The sequence below is a fragment of the Aethalodelphis obliquidens genome, unplaced genomic scaffold, assembly GCF_003676395.1.
Source record: "Aethalodelphis obliquidens isolate GAN/ISIS:26980383/991018 unplaced genomic scaffold, ASM367639v1 scaffold11, whole genome shotgun sequence".
Taxonomy (NCBI): Eukaryota; Metazoa; Chordata; class Mammalia; order Artiodactyla; family Delphinidae; genus Aethalodelphis; species Aethalodelphis obliquidens.
Genome location: NW_020837955.1, coordinates 21,200,007 through 21,216,062, shown reverse-complemented (window position 1 = coordinate 21,216,062; position 16,056 = coordinate 21,200,007). Strand labels below are relative to the sequence as shown.

At 40.2% G+C, this 16,056-nt stretch overlaps 1 protein-coding gene across 1 annotated transcript in view; it reads left to right on the top strand.

Moving 5' to 3' along the window:
- Positions 1–16,056, top strand: part of CFAP43 (cilia and flagella associated protein 43) — a 99,475-nt gene that overhangs the window by 42,614 nt on the left and 40,805 nt on the right. The window contains exons 12-19 of the mRNA XM_027112526.1: positions 883–986; positions 4,377–4,517; positions 5,327–5,499; positions 6,636–6,785; positions 8,848–8,978; positions 10,921–11,068; positions 13,543–13,644; positions 14,404–14,481. Of these exons, the coding sequence (XP_026968327.1) occupies positions 883–986; positions 4,377–4,517; positions 5,327–5,499; positions 6,636–6,785; positions 8,848–8,978; positions 10,921–11,068; positions 13,543–13,644; positions 14,404–14,481 (1,027 nt within the window). The remainder of the gene's footprint in view (positions 1–882; positions 987–4,376; positions 4,518–5,326; positions 5,500–6,635; positions 6,786–8,847; positions 8,979–10,920; positions 11,069–13,542; positions 13,645–14,403; positions 14,482–16,056) is intronic.

The window sequence follows — 16,056 nt, the reverse complement described above, 5'->3', positions numbered from 1 at the left end:
ATTTCAAATTTTTTGAAGCAATACTTTTAAGAAGACAGCATAGAGCATTGGATTTAGATTCATGTTATTATTCTTTCTTTCGTTATATCATAATAGTATTAATAAGAAATGACATTTATGCCCTGCTTTACAGCTTGAGGTGCTGTCACACATTGTAGCTTATTGAGTGTGATATTTGCCCCACATTCAGAAAAGTATTATGCTTGTTCCTATTTCACAAGTGAGATAATTTAGGTTCAGAGAGGTTAAGGGAAGCATTTGCCCAAGATTACTCAACTAGTGCCGGGAGGAGCTGGGTTTCCACCATCTGTGTTGTTCCTACAAGCTCTGCTGCCTCTGGCTCAGTGGGGAAGGATCTGTAGTCTCCCTCCATTTACATTCTGCTCCTCTGTACTGTATTTTTTGGTGCTCCTTTTTCAGATCTTTCTCTCTTACCCTAATTCGCATTTCCCACTTGTTCCAATTTGATGATAGGATAGAAACATTTCACTACATTCTTCCTCTTTCTGCCAGGATGGGTACTGAGAGGCATTGGAATGTTCCACTCATCACTACTTTGACAATTGCTTATGTCCACTTGAAATATTAAGAAAGCTTTACTGTCATATTTCATTTACTTATGATGAAATAGTTACCCATTTTTAGTGAATCTTCTTGACCATGTACTTATAAGTTGCAATTGGGAAACAGTATTAGCCTAGAATGTAATGATTACATTTATATATAATCACTCGCCTTTTATAAGGTCTGATAATATTAAAAATCACAAACCATAAGAATAGCTGGTTTTGGATGCAACTCCATGCTGTCATTCAATAAAGTTGTTTACCATCTTATTAGTGAAACAAGTAGAATCTGATAATCAGATTTCTTCTTTTCTAGGTATGACCAGAGAGGAATATATCTATTAGTTGGAACATCAGAAGGACACGTCTTTGTTATCGATGCCAAACCCTCAAGCTTATTTCAGATTCTTGGATTCATAGGTACTTACGTAGAATGCTTATTAACTTAAAATATTGGTCACTTTATTCCAAAGAATTTAAAGTTGTGAAAATGGGGCTACGGTGAAACAATTACTTGTAGCATGTTTTCTAAAACAGAGATATTTAAATAACTGTTCAAAGTTACTTAAGAGAATTCCCACATCATATTTAGAGGTTTCGGTACATGTACTTGGTACACAGTTGATGGTAAATAAATCTTCTTGAATCAATTAATGAATTAATGAAATGGCTAAATGTTTCTACAAAGGAATGTTGGGTTGGTTTATCCCTGAAATACTTTTTAAATAACATTTGATCTCTATTTAATTAAGATATCCAAAGAAAGTTTTGTTCCATGCATCTTTAGAGTTTCCTCTTTAAACAAAATGACATCCAGCTTTTGCAGTAATGTGCATCCAGACGCCCAGGTAAACCACAGATTCGGTAGGTGAGATAGCACTTAGGTGATAAATAATAAGAACTAATACTTTTCTTTCTGGCTTTACATACCAAATATGTATGTATATTTAAAAATCTATGTATTGATTTTTAAAAATTGAGTGCCTGCTAGGTGTAAGATGCTGAACCTAGGCTCTGTAGGAGCATCGAAAGGTCAAGGAGACAATTTAGTGGAAGAGTAATAGCAGAGATCTGTGTAGGCTCAGGGGAAGAAGCAATTAATTCTGCCATGTGTGAAGAAAGGAGTGGAAGTGATGGGGTGGCACAGAGGACTGGGAGAGAGTTTTCCAAAGACTTAAAGTAGTGGAGGATGGGGCTTGTTGGTATTCTAGCTTGGGACAAAAGTTTGAGCAAAGGCACTTGGAATGGTAAGAAGTCTAGTGTAACAGGTAAATAAGAATTTACTAGATGATGATCATGGTGAAAAAGTCTGAAAGAAAGTGGAGCACGCTGAACATCATTCCAAGGAGTCTGGACTTTGTTCTGTAGTTAATGACACGTCATCAGATGTTTTCAAGATGGGACTGGTGTGATTTGACTTGGTTTTTAGAGGATGACTCTGTGAAGGCTGTGAAGGCTGGAGCAGAAAGGCAAGAGAATGGAATAAAAAAGACGAGTTAGGAAACTATAATATTACAGTAACTTAGGCAAGAAATGATATTAATCATAACAACAGCCAACATTTATTGAGGGAATTCCTTGCCATGTGATAGCCTGTATTCTAAGTACTTGGCATGTGTTAATTCATATAATTCTTACAGACAACTTTTATGAGGTAGAGACTACTGTTATGCCCAATTTAAACACAAGACAATTGAGGTACAATGAGGTTAAGTATTTGTTCAAAGCTGTGAAGGTAGGTGGTGGTGGAGCCAGGACTCAGACTCAGGAAGACCGGCTTCAGGGCTTGTGCTCTTTTCCACAATGTACGAGGCCATGCAGCAGTCATGGGAAGAGAAAGGAGGGGACAGCTCTGAGTGATGGAATTGGTAGGACTTGAAAATTGATTATATGTGAAAGGGAGTGATCAGCAATGACTCCAAAGTTTCTAACCTGGATGGTGGAAGTTTGTGCTGTCATCAGTTGAAGTAAAAGCTCAGGGAAGGGCTTCCCTGGTGGTGCAGTGGTTGAGAGTCCGCCTGCTGATGTAGGGGATATGGGTTCATGCCCCGGTCCGGGAGGATCCCACATGCCGCAGAGCGGCTGGGCCCGTGAGCCATGGCTGCTGAGCCTGCATGTCCGGAGCCTGTGCTCCGCAATGGGAGAGGCCACAACGGTGGGAGGCCCACGTACCGCAAAAACAAACAAACAAACAAACAAAAAACCTCAGGGAAAAAGAAAGTTATGGAGGTAGAGGGATAGGGTGATAGCTCTGTAGAGTTGAAGCCAATAAACTCTTCATTTGGGAATCTTTACCATAAATTTGGAAATGAAGATTTGTAGTTCAAAGTTTAATGATAGAATTCTGATCTTGAAATCCTGGAAGCTGTTGAGATAGATGGTTTAAGACAGAATTGAAGCAAATCCAATTGTTTAATGAGGTCAAACAGGTAACCTAAATGTGTAAATTAGATGACATGGAATGTGGTAGGACCTATGGCTGACCTCAGAATGGGTACCAGTCCTGCCTAAATGTTACATTTTTCAACATATCTGGTCAGTCAGAGTGTGGGATGGGAAAAGCTACCTACTCTGAAGTTGTGGGCAGAGGAAGACAAGGCAGTGAAGAAAACTAAGGATGGGCCAGAGTAAAGACAGAACTGGGAGTCACCCACTCCAGGAAGAGCTTGAAGAAGGAAGGCTACGTGAAGGGGTGGATTGTGGCAGAAGTGTGAGTGGGGTGAGGGCTAGGATGAGGCAGTCAGTGTGTGAGCCCAGGGACAGCTACTCCTCTGGAACAGAGAGACAAAGAGGTTCAGGAGGGAATGGAGGTCAGAAAAGGAAGTCAGTAAGTAGAAACTTCTGTTCTTAGAAGTTTGCAGTGGAGAAAAGAGAATTAGTAACTTCTAAAAGAGAATTAGAATTAGCAGTGTTGAAGGAAGGTCCTAATTTGAAGATAGGGGAGTCTTGAGCACTGAATAGGGGAAACCATACAAGACAAAAGAAAATTAAAAGAGATAATTGATAGCACATGGTGTAATAAGATATTAGAGGTGTGGGCTCAGAATCACAGATGGAAAGGGTTACATTTTGTTCCCACAAAAATGTCAAGAAATGAAGCAGGAAGATGGGTACAAACAGAGAGAAAATGTGAGATTCAGGATAAGAAAGTTGAGGTCAAGTTTGTGTCAGATGTTTTCTGTCTTCCTCGTTAAGTAAGAGGAAAGGTCATCCAGTGGACACCTGAGGGGAGGGGCTGAGATGGGGCCTGAGAAAGTGGACATATGCTGAACAGTCCCTGGGGAGAGTGGCAGTAGTGAATCTGGAGAGAATCCAAGGTGGGCCCCAAGCACCTTGCAGAGGTCAGATCACCTGGGTTTCTGGAGGACAAACTCACAAAGGCATGTGTAATCCCACCACACCCGCAAAGCCTTGACTATAGATGCAAAGAACACTGATGCCTGAGTTTATTCAGTATCGGGAACGGGCAGATGGCTGGAGTGGACATTCAAGAGGCCAGAGCGTGCAGCTGCTGCTGAGTGGGGTGGACATGGCAGACTCTGGAGGCCTCTCTGTCTGGAAAGAAGCTGAGTCCAACCGAGCTGGATTGAGTCTGCCAACCCAGACATCTAATGGGGAGAAGCCCCCATCTGTTCATCAAAAATGTTTCCATCACTTATGTTTAAAGGTCACTTAAATATCCAGTAAATAAATTTGGATCTAAAGATTTAGTGAAGGCAGTTCTATAGTGTGATATCTTACCTGGGAGCATAAAAGATTCTATAAACTTATCAATGATGACTTGTGGTGTTGGTTTCCATTTTCTTTCAGAGGTGGGCAAAGGCATTTTACAAATATCCACAGTGTCTCCTTTGGAAACAGATATAGTAGAAGTGACGGTGCTTTTCCCACTTCCAGAAACAGGAAGAAGCAGGCTGGAAATATTTACTCTGCCTAAAATACTACCACAAGGTAAAGAAAAAAATGATCAACAAATTCTGTCCTGGGCATCCAGTTGAAGAGCTGCTATAGCTTTCCTTCTTTTTTTTTTTTTTCCTGGTGATAGAATTTTTTTTCCTTTTAACATGTGAAGAGGTTAAAATGGCCACCACCTTTTCTGTGTCTTACAAAATGAAATTGATGTGGCTGCTAAATAACGTGAAATGTGGACTTTCCTCTAGGTCCTGTCATTCATATGAATCTGTCTTATTATCAAAGAAAAAACAGGATCAAATGTCACTTTTGTCAAATTGATTTGTCATTTTGTGATGTCTCTTTTTTGTAGCCTTAAATATACATAGTCAAATTCAGATAGGTTACTGTGTAGTTACGTTCACTGATAAAATTATAAAGAAAGCTTTCGGGATAAAAAGGTGTGATAAAATAGACACTTTATTTTATCAATAGATAACAAATATATCTGGGTAGCTATTTTGCAAATATATAATTATAGAGTATAAAAGAGTCAAAAACCTCAAAGTACTTTTGTGTCTTAATTAAGACTCTAGACCATCATGAGTTTCTTTTAATGCTGTCTCTACTTAACTGATAAAATTAACCAAGGCTTTATAAAAGATATTTTACTCACTATTAATCATTTAATACTCAAGTATTTCTAATGGAGCCAAGTTGCTTTCCAATCATTTTTATCTCCTAATAGTTTCTGCATTAATTGAGCATTTAACTTTTTTATTTTGCTTTTCATAGTTTTCATAACAATTTTTTAAAAATAAAATCAGTATATGGTGCAAGTGATTTCTCTTCTTCCCCAAATCTTACAGTTTCTGCAAGCTTTGCTGATGAACGAGGGAGGCTGAGAGATGCATTCATTCATAAGTTCGTGTATGAGATAGAGCATACTCTGTCCTCAGCTGTCTTGAACTTTCAAAGTAGCCGAATATATGGCTTCTGTAACCAAGTGCCATACATCTGCAGCTATCTTCTTCCTGAAAAAGTATGCCAAAACTTAAGCGTGCTATCATTTTTCTTAGCCGTCAAGATTGACACATCGTATCAATTAGATGTGATCCATGCTTTAACACTCTAGTCCAGTTAACAAATGTCTTTATTATAGTAACATAATTTCTTTGAATTAGATGTATGTTAGCATGATTTGTTAATTCATCATAAAATACATTTGAGCAACCTCACACTTACAACATCATACTTGTCAGATAAAAGTGCAGATGACACGATATTAGTTTAGTGCCTTTCAAAACTATTTTTAAAAAATCTATCATTAGAAAATCTATTTCACAGGTGTCAGCAGCTACAGGGTTGATGATTTTGGGTGGAACTTTGTACCTGAGTCCTAAAGAAAATTGCACAAAATACCTAAACTATGTTTCTGGCATCCTTTCATCATACTCTCTTCAAACTTCTCCCATACTGTGTCATTTCCTGCTACATATACTGACCCAGATTATCTATCACCCTTGCTTTTCTAAATCCTTCAATCAAAGGGCTTCTCTCCCAGAGTAGACAATGTCAGCAAGGTCTGAGACAAAGACATTCAGAGACGGAAGAAATGGTTTATCATAAGGAGGATTCAAGAGAAGCTTCCTGGTGGAAGTAATATTTGCACTGGACTTTGAAGAATAAGTCAGATTTAGACATGAGAAATATTGCGTGCAATCTTGGCAGGGAGGTGGGGTTCCTTATGTAGGGAGGGGGGCCAAACTGGTGGGGATGGGATGGGGAAGGGCATTCCAGACAAAAGTCACAACACATGCAGAGGTTTGAAGGTGGGCATACATGAGAAACATGGGGGGCAATTGACTCATTTATTTTGACTTGAGCACAGGGGTATATGAAATGGATTAGTGAGAAATAAAGATTGTCAGTTGTAGGCTGGGATTTTTAATGGTAGCTAACATACAAAGAAGACTTTTCTTAGTTGGCCAAAATGAACTTCTACTTGCAATCAGAGATGGAAAATGTGGTGCAAATACAGGTGCCCACTTTATCATGTATCAGTTTATTTCCAATGACAGTGTTTTTGGATTTGAATCTGACTTGATATGCTCAACTGCAAACCCCAAGGTACCACTGCCCTGAGCTTTTCTATAATGTGGTCATTTTCTTTGGCAGGAGCATAGTGGTATTTGCATTCTTAAGTCATACCAAAAAGTACAAAGCAAGCAATATGGACCTGGAATGCTCTCTCTGTCTCCACATGGATTGTGGCTCATAACAATAGCTAAATGTGGAATTCTGTGTATCCGAGATATTCATACTTTGGTAAACTCCTTTTTCTTTTTTTCCAGTTATGGGATGTGTGTCTTGATCTCATATAAGGAACAAAAGCTCTTACAATAGGAATTAGAACTCTTAAGTAAATTGACTCACAACTTATTTAGCCCTAATGGTGTTATTGATTCCAACACTGGGTGTATTTATGTGCTAAGGTTTGAGTCTCTAAGGGAGGAAATGCCAACAAATAGACTGAGACCTTGCAAAGAAGGAACATGGGGCTGGGATACAGTAGGTGAGCTCCAGCCCAGCTCCATCACCACTTACTGTGTGTCTTGGAAACTCACTGAGCCTCACTGAGCTTCAGCTGCTCCTCTGCAATTTTAGGGAAGCCTTGCTTGCTCTCACCCTGTGGGATTCTGGTGAGAGCTGGTGAGAGGGTACATGCAAAACTTCTTTGGAAATAGTGAATTGCTGTGCAAACCTAGGGTTGATTACGGCTAGCTCCCTGGCCTGGAGGGCCTCTAGGCTTGTTACTGCCACCCCGCCACCTGACTCTTCATGTGATGCTAGAAGAGCATAAGGGAGAAGGGTGTGGCCCTTACTGAGTCCTCCCCTATCACTTGCAGACCTTGATGTCACCAGTACCACTACCATTTCTGATTTCCATTTTTCTCAGATCTCTGAAAAAATGAAAATAGTTTCTTCTCCCAAAAGAGTGAAAGATCCTTTTCTAGGTTTTGAGACCGAGTAGTACTGGTTATCAATTTAATTTAATTCGGTCAGTTATTTTTACCCAGGGATCTACCCCACACACCCAAAGCATCACAATCACCCCACATGCCACTCTCCCATGGGGCCACAGGTAAACTGGGCCCTGGCTGTGCATATCCAGCTCTCCTTGCTCACTTGTGCAAGAAAGCATATTTGGAATATAGTTGGGCAAAAGTGATATTATTATTATATAGGAAAAATCTTAAATCCCTTAGAAATTATTTTTAGGTGAACAATGTGCAAACTCTGCTACATTGTCTCTTATTCAAATGATTTGTAAATGTACGCTACAACTGATAGTGGCAAGACGTCAGAGTTTTTCTGGGTGAGTCTATGCAAAGTACCTCATAGAGGAGGTTATTCATGGCAGTACTGTTTGTAAAAGCAACCTAATGTCCATCATCAGAGGACTGGATAAATAAATAATGGTACATAAACAGTATATAAATAAAGTATGGAATATTATGCTGTAATACAGAATGAGGAAATCTTTATGAAACGGTATGGAAAGAATCCCAAGATATATTGCTAAGGAGGAAAGGCAAGGTGTGTAATATACGTATTATGTTACAATTTATGTTAAAAATTGTTTGTATAAAAATTTGTTTATGTACATTAAAAAAACTCTGAAAGGATATTGAAGGAACTAATAATATTGATTGCCTTTGGGAGGTGTTGGGGAATGGGGGCAGGAAGGAGATTTCACTGCATACTCTTTTATAGTTTTTTAATTTTGAAACATTTGAATGTATTGCCTATTCAAAAAATTAAAAAATTTTAAAGGCATCATGGTTGATAACTAGTGTGACAAAGAAATCTCAGTTTTTAGTCAAAGAGTTTAAACCATTGCACTGTGTACCAATTAGTGATTTGTTTGGGTTCTAATGAAACTGGTTTAATTGGCATCCTCTGTCATTCTTCACAGAGCCCATCACCTTCTCTCATCACACTCAGCCTCTCTGCACATAAAGGGAACTTGCCTAAAATCCTTGAAGGCATCTGAATTTGCCCGCACTGCTTGCTCAAGGCCCCTTCTCGTAGTCTTCAGCAAGTCCATTCACCTCTCTGTCTGATTTTCCTATTATAAATTGATGATAATAATCCCTCTTCTTCCATATTACACAGAAGGGAGAACAAACCAGTACTGGTGACTGTATTTTGTACTAGGAATTTTCAGTGCTATGAATTATTAAGAGGCTACTCCATACCAGCTAAAATGCTGTTGACAAATAGAAAAAGGTTTATCCACGAGCAAAAGTGCACGTAACCCCCTTAGAAAAACCATGTGGTAGAATCGCATTTGTAATTTCTGCACTTTGTTCCTAAAACTATTAAGGAAACATTTGTTCAGTGTCGGAGTCATTCTCACCAGGGGCATGGAATTCAGTCGGTGAGAATTTCAATGGATGGACAAAGCATTCTGGTGAATGGGAAGCATGACGGCACCCTTGTTAACCTGAAATGGAGGTAAGTACAGTATACAATAAGCAACCTCACATGATACGGTGTTTTAAAATAAAGATGTTGTTATTATTTAGGTAATAGCAAGGCCAACACAACAGGAGACAACTGCCATTGAAAAGATTGTTATACTAATCATCCCAAGAGGAGGGGGTGCTATGGGGGTGCCACATGGGGAAGCACCAGGGAGGGTAAGGAGGCAGAGGGAGCAGGGAAATGTGGGCAAGTGTCTTCAATATGGTTTCTATGGCAAGGAGCGGGAAGGTTTGGGATTGACTAGTTTGGATAATTTAATTGGGCTCTGGGCCATAGGGGCTGCTGCTAGTTTTCTGGTACTTGACCCAGGGATGATTAGGATAGAAATAGTGGTCCCAAGTGTGAAAGCCCAATAGAGGATTTGGTTGGGGATGTGGGCTCTGAGTTGGTGGGTTTGCATTTGAAAGGTGAGCTCCAGATGAGTTGTTTACCATCTCTATGAATTGCTGGTCCTGGGAGGGGCATTTCCTCCAAGGTTATTAGCAAGACCCCAGATGTCAAAGCATCAAAATACAAAAAATAAAAAGACCCAGTTAAGACCTATGAAGTGACCAGTCCTCCCTTTCATAAAATCTGTTGGAGGAGCACAAGGAATGAGGACAATTCTGAACAGTAGATCATTTTTATAACTCCTATTTGTCTCTAAAAAACCTGACATAGGTATGTATGTATCTGTAAACACATACACGTTTACTTTCCTAATTAGACTTTGCCTAGACAATATTAAATTATTTAGACTTTGCTTAGACTAAAATTAAAATCCTAAATAAACAAATATTAGCCAAGCATACAGATAATGGCCAGGGCATAGAGAACATGAAGGTGACACCCTGGACTTGAAATGTTACCTTGTTTGATCTGCCGATGCACGTCACTAGTCAATGCGCAATTCATTTCCACAAAAATTTCACGGTGCCTCCTGTGAGCAAAACAATAATAAAACATGGCGTATCTCAGTGACACTGTGAAATGTTACATATTATGGAGATTCTATAGCATAGCAATTTTGGTCACCACTTATTTCAAAGACCCATTTGACGACTGACTGTATCATCATGCCCATTTTATACGTGGAATCCTGAATAAAACGCTAACCTGTATCTCACTATATAAATCCTAATGCATTCTTTGTAGTAAGGGATCACATAGCATCTCAGGCAACAGCAAACATGTGCTGGAGCCCTATTTACGGCAGTGAGGACATTTCCATCCATTGGCAGTTAATCTCATGGACCTCTGACTCAAAAACCGTTGAGTTTGAAAACTTGGTCCAGCACTGGTGACCTTAGGCATCTGACAATCCCTCTAAATCATCTATAACCATGTTATTCAAGGTGGAATCTGCAGCACCTGTGAGCTTGTTAGAAATGCATATTCTTGGGCCTCATCCAGACTTTTCGAATCAGAATCTCTATGGGTGGGGCCCAGGAATCTGTTATAACAAACCCTCCAGGCCATGCTGATGTGCCTGAAGTTTGAAATGCCCTGGTGTATTGAGTGGAGTAATAATACTTTCCTGAGTGTGGGGTGGGGGCTATGAGGACTGAATTTGGTAATGTGGTTATATATGTGAAGCAGTACAGCACCTACTATCTCTGAGGGTTCAGCCAGAGCAGTGGCTCTTCTGCGCAATGACCGGGGCAGATGGGTACAGAGGGCATGTAGGGTAAGGGTATGGGGACAGTGTGAAGAGAGATGGCCCCAGGTAGGTCAAGAAGTTTGTCATGTTCTGGAGCCCATGAAAGTACTGTCCTTGAAGAAGCAGAGTCCTAATATCTACAGGGCACTGCAGAGAACTGTCCACATATTTCTTTGCATAGAAATGGTTAGGTATCTGGAAATAATACTGCTAAATGTGTCTTTTTCAAATTGTGATTTTGTAGCCTATGTGTTTTCTTTTTTATTAATACAGGCAGTTTGGAGGAAACTTAGCCAATGAAATTCTTGAATATAGCCAGCAACTTTCAACTTACCTGGAGAACACCATGGATGAGGAGAATGATTATTTAAGTATAGCAAAAAAAGATTCCTTGGATTTGGGATCAGAACCTGAACATGCAGTTGAGTTTCACTATAGTTTTCTTTCTCCTTCCTTCCTCCCTCCCTCCTTTCTTTCCTTCTTTTTTTTTAAATTTTATTTATTTATTGATTGATTTTGGCCATGTTTGGTCTTCGTTGCTGCGTGCAGACGGGCTTTCTCTAGTTGTGGTGAGCGGGGGCAACTATTCCTTGTGGTGCACGGGCTTCTCATTGCGGTGACTTCTCTTGTAGCAGAGCATGGGCTCTAGGTGTGCAGGTTCAGGAGTTGTGGCATGCGGGCTCAGTAGTTGTGGCTCGCGGGCTCTAGAACACAGGCTCAATAGTTGTGGCGCAGGGGCTTAGTTGCTCCGTGGCATGTGGAATCTTCCCAGACCAGAGCTTGAACCCCTGTCCCCTGCATTGGCAGGCAGATTCTTAACCACTGCACCACCAGGGAAGTCCCTGTTTCCTTCTTTTTTTTCTTCCTTCCTTCCTTCCTAAATCAGATATCAGTTTTCAGTTTGTGGTTTTCTTTGTGCAGATATTTTAGTAATGTTCCTCATTATCCAGCTACCTCATGATTTTCAAAAAGAGCATGTACTACATTTAAGAGAAAATATTCAGCCTTTCTCAACACAAATATCACATTTCAGATCTCATTTAAACCATAGTACAAGATCTGTCTGGGCTTGCTTTAAAAAACAAATCTACTACAATTCTGGTGCTTGTTCAAACTAGTCTCTCTATACTTTTACATCACATACATTATTTAGGATGTGTCTAGCCAGAGAACATTTATTCACTCAATCATTTAACAAATATTTATCGAGTGCCTACAAAGTGCTGGACTCTGGGGGATACAGGCATGAAAAGATAGGAAAAGTTTCTGCTTTCATGGAGCTTACATGCTAATTGGGGGTTGGGTGTGAGCAGAGAGAGACAGATAAATAATCAAATAAATAAGAAAAAGATAGGTAGTAACAAGATCTATTTTGTTACCAAATAATCTATTTTTGTTACCAAACCAAATAAAATGGTTTGGTGTGATAGTGTTTGGCTGGAATAGCCCCTCCACGGAGAAAGGCTGTGATCTGACTTAAAAGAAATGTGCCAATATGTGGGGGAGGGGCAAGCACTCAGGGCAGAGGGAGAAAGAGCTTGGCACGTTTGAAGACCTAAAAAAGGCCTGTGCAGCTGAAGTGAGCAAGGGAGAGAGTGGTAGGGGATAAGGTCCTGGAGGTGGGAAAGAAGGGCTTTGTAAAGCAGGTAGCATTTGGACATAATTTTACGTGTAATGAGAACCTATTAAAGTGTTCTGAGCAGAGGATTTACAAGATCTTATTTACGTTTTTGAAATGATTACTTCCGCTGTGTGGAGAATGATTCCTGTAGGGCACAAGAGTAGAAGCAGAGAAGGAGTTAGAAGGCTTAGGTACCAGTGATAGAGGTGCAAGAGTGTTGTGGAGAGGTGGTAGTTTCCAGGCAGTTTGCAGAGGTAGAGCTGACAGAACTTCTGATGAATTGGACATAGAGGGAAAGGGAAAGAAAGGACTCAAGGATGACTCCTAGATATTTTACTTGAAGAACTATGTAGGAGAAGGTACCATTCACAGAGAAGGGGAAGACTGTGGGGAGAGGAGCCACTGTGGGGAGAAAGAAGGGGATCTAAAATCAGTTCCCTGGACTGAGCATGAGAATACTGTTAGACATCCAAGTGAGATACCAAGTACGCTATTGTGTAGATGTTCTGGGGAGAGTCCAGGACTCGAGATGCTGATTTGAGAGTCAGGGGCATATGAATGGAATTTAAAGCCATAAAACTGAGTAAGATCATCATGGAAGAGTGGATGGTGAGAAACAGAAGGGGACCAAGATAGAGCAACTTCTAGAACTCCAGGAGAAGAATTCAGGGAGGCGAAGGAGATTGAGAAGGGGCAGCCAGTGAGGTTGCAGGAGAACCAGCAGAGTGTGACGTTCCAAACTCTTTCAAGATTTTTTGCTGCAAAGGGAGCACAGAAATAGGGTGGCAGCTAAAGGGGAAGGTGGTGGTCAGTGGAGAGTAGATTTCCTGGGACAGGAGATTCCAGAGCATGTTTAGATACTGTAGGGAAAGATTCAGTAGAAGGCAGAAATGGATGATGCAGAAGGGTGATGGAAATTTTTTTAAGTTCAGAGGCTTCAAGAAGAAGGAAAAGATTAAGATCCTAAGCACAAATGGTGGGGCAGGCCTTGATAGGCAGCAGCATTTGGTCTACAGTAACAGGAAGAAGGCCAAGAGTGATCTGGTGAACGTGTGACCTGTCTGATCATTGCTGCTTTCTCAGTGAAAAGTGTGGCTGATATAAGCACAGAATGGAAGGAATAAAATTAGCTAAACATTACATCTTGAGCAGGCAAAATGTTTGGTAGTATATTTTAAAATGCAACAAGTGAAGAGGGATTCAAAGCAATTAAAGTAGGGTAGGAGGAGAACTTGATGAATTTTTAATTTAAGATATGTCTGTCTTCTTCTAAGATAAATGAGAATGTGAGGTTAAGAGATGACTCATTACAAGAGGAATCAGTCAAAGTTGATAATACGGTGGAAATTCCCTGGATACAACAAAAAAGCCAAGAGGTATTTATAAAACATGAGAGAAGTTTGAAATAATGCTTTGTAGGGGTGCCAAATAGATTAGTTTCCTGTGAACCCCCTTGGAAAGTTAGAAAGTGGAAAGAGATACTACTTGGCAGACCATTACATCGTATAAGTGTACCTTCCCTGAAAGCAGGCAAACACACTAAACACGGCCCGGTGTTTTAGATAAAGTTATGTGAGCTTTAAGTGCTGTACTTAGGCTAATACGAAACCCGAGAAAAGTGTCCACGTAGGCCAAAGCAAAGAATGAACTAACATACCTCATGCTGAATTACATTTGGGGGGATGCTGCAAGGTAGCCTTAAATAAAAGGGGTGGGCCCGCAACAGAAGAGACATCGTGGCTTCTGATGTGCAGAAAGGTGACATAGGTGGCCGCCTGTGTCTGGATTTAGCTTGCTTATCTAGTCTCACTCAAGTTCCCAATAAAATAGCAGACTAGTTTTCTGTTAGCAACTGTTCTTTAATTTTTCACTAAATTATTTTCTTTCTGTTGGCCTTATCATTGACCTCAGTTCCAAGTTGCTTCAGTGGCCACTTACATAGTAGCAATTTAGATTTAAGCAAAGTATTGCAGTGGTATTATTTCATGTACACTTTATATTATTAGTCTTTAATTTTTTTCCTTATTTCTGTTTCTAGGGAAGTGCTATCTATGTATCTAAGTATGTATATATGTACCTATCATCTTGCTATCGTCCCTGTTGCTTGTTTAAATGATGTACTTTCTCCATTCCAGGCCATCAAAAACGAGGTTAAACTGTTTTCCAACAAAAGGAAAGAGATAAAAAGAGGAATCAAAGCACTTGCTAAAACTGTAAGTGTTGCGAATCCATAGACTAATACATTTGGCTCTCGGTCTAAAATTACATTTTGAACTTTATTTTGTTCAACCCAGCATGAGACACTACACCCCATTTTTTTCTCTGCCTGTAAGCTTAGTTTTCTTGGGCACTTTAATAGGGTATAATTTTTATCATACCATACAACATATAAACAGTGGTTTTCTTCCTGTCTTCCCCAAATACTGTCTTTAATACTTCTTTTTGTCAAAGTTATACATTTACATTTTTACAAATTAAATAATACAGAGTTACATAATTAAAAATAATGTTTTTGGGGCTTCCCTGGTAGCACAGTGGTTAAGAACCCGCCTGCCAGTGCAGGGGACACGGGTTCGAGCCCTGGTCTGGGAAGATCCCACATGCTGCGGAGTAACTAAGCCCGTGCACCACAACTACTGAGCCTGCGCTCTAGAGCCCGCGAGCCACAACTACTGAAGCCCGTGTGCCTAGAGCCCGTGCTCCGCAACAAGAGAAGCCACCGCAGTGAGAAGCCTGCGCACCGCAACGAAGAGCAGCCCCTGCTCGCCGCAACTAGAGAAAGCCCGTGCACAGCCACAAGACCCAATGCAACCAAAAATAAATAATAAATTTTAAAAAATGTTTTTTCTAGCAGCACCTGCTCTACTTTTCTTCACTATGATTCCTGCAGTCCTGAGGTAAATGTTTTCAGTTCTTTCAGCCTTTTTGTTTGGATATTTACCTCCATCTTTGTAATGGTCTTCTTAATACTGCTATTTCTTGGTATTTCTGTTTTGACACTCGCTGTGGGCTTTCTGGTGTGGAAGAGGAGTACTCAGGTTCTTTTACACCTCCACCACTACTGTACGCACATAAATCAATGCTCAGTAGGTACACTGTTATAGTTATATAAATATTCTTCAGAGCTGAGCCACATGGTATATTATGACTACATTTCCATTTTTACAACTTTATTTTTCCTGGAATTAGCAATTGCCTTTGTTTTAGATTAAGCCTTTCTATTCAGACTCTCTCAAAATGCTAGACACCTGAGGTAATCAATCTGTCAGTGAATTTTTGTGTGTGTGTGTGAGACCTCCCTTCTAGAGCTTTCTATGTTCCAGCACTAGTCTACGCACCTTGCTCTCTAGACCAGGCACACAGCTGCTGTTCTAGGGACTTCTCTTGTCCATCTTCCTGGGAAATTGTCTCACCTGCCTCCTGAGTTAGAGCCCCTGTTTCCAGAGTCCTGTGTGTTTTTCTTTGTCTTCTTGGTGTGCATCTTCCAGTAGCTTTCTAAGCAGGACTGCTGTGCAGGCCCATACTTGGGAACATCATTTATCATGCAGCTGTGCTAGTGTCATTCAAATGTAATACAGTGTGAGTGGTGCCTGCCCCCTAGAGGTGTACAATGCTTTGACTCTGTTCTTGAGAAAGGGTACATAGGAGGTACATTTTTTGAGACGTGGTTTTTCTCAAATACAATGGTTTACCCTCAGAATTTTGAAGACTTGCTCCATTGTCTTTTAGCTTTCAGTGTTTGCTTTAGAGAATTCAATACATTTTTTTTTTTTTTTTTTTTTTTTGGT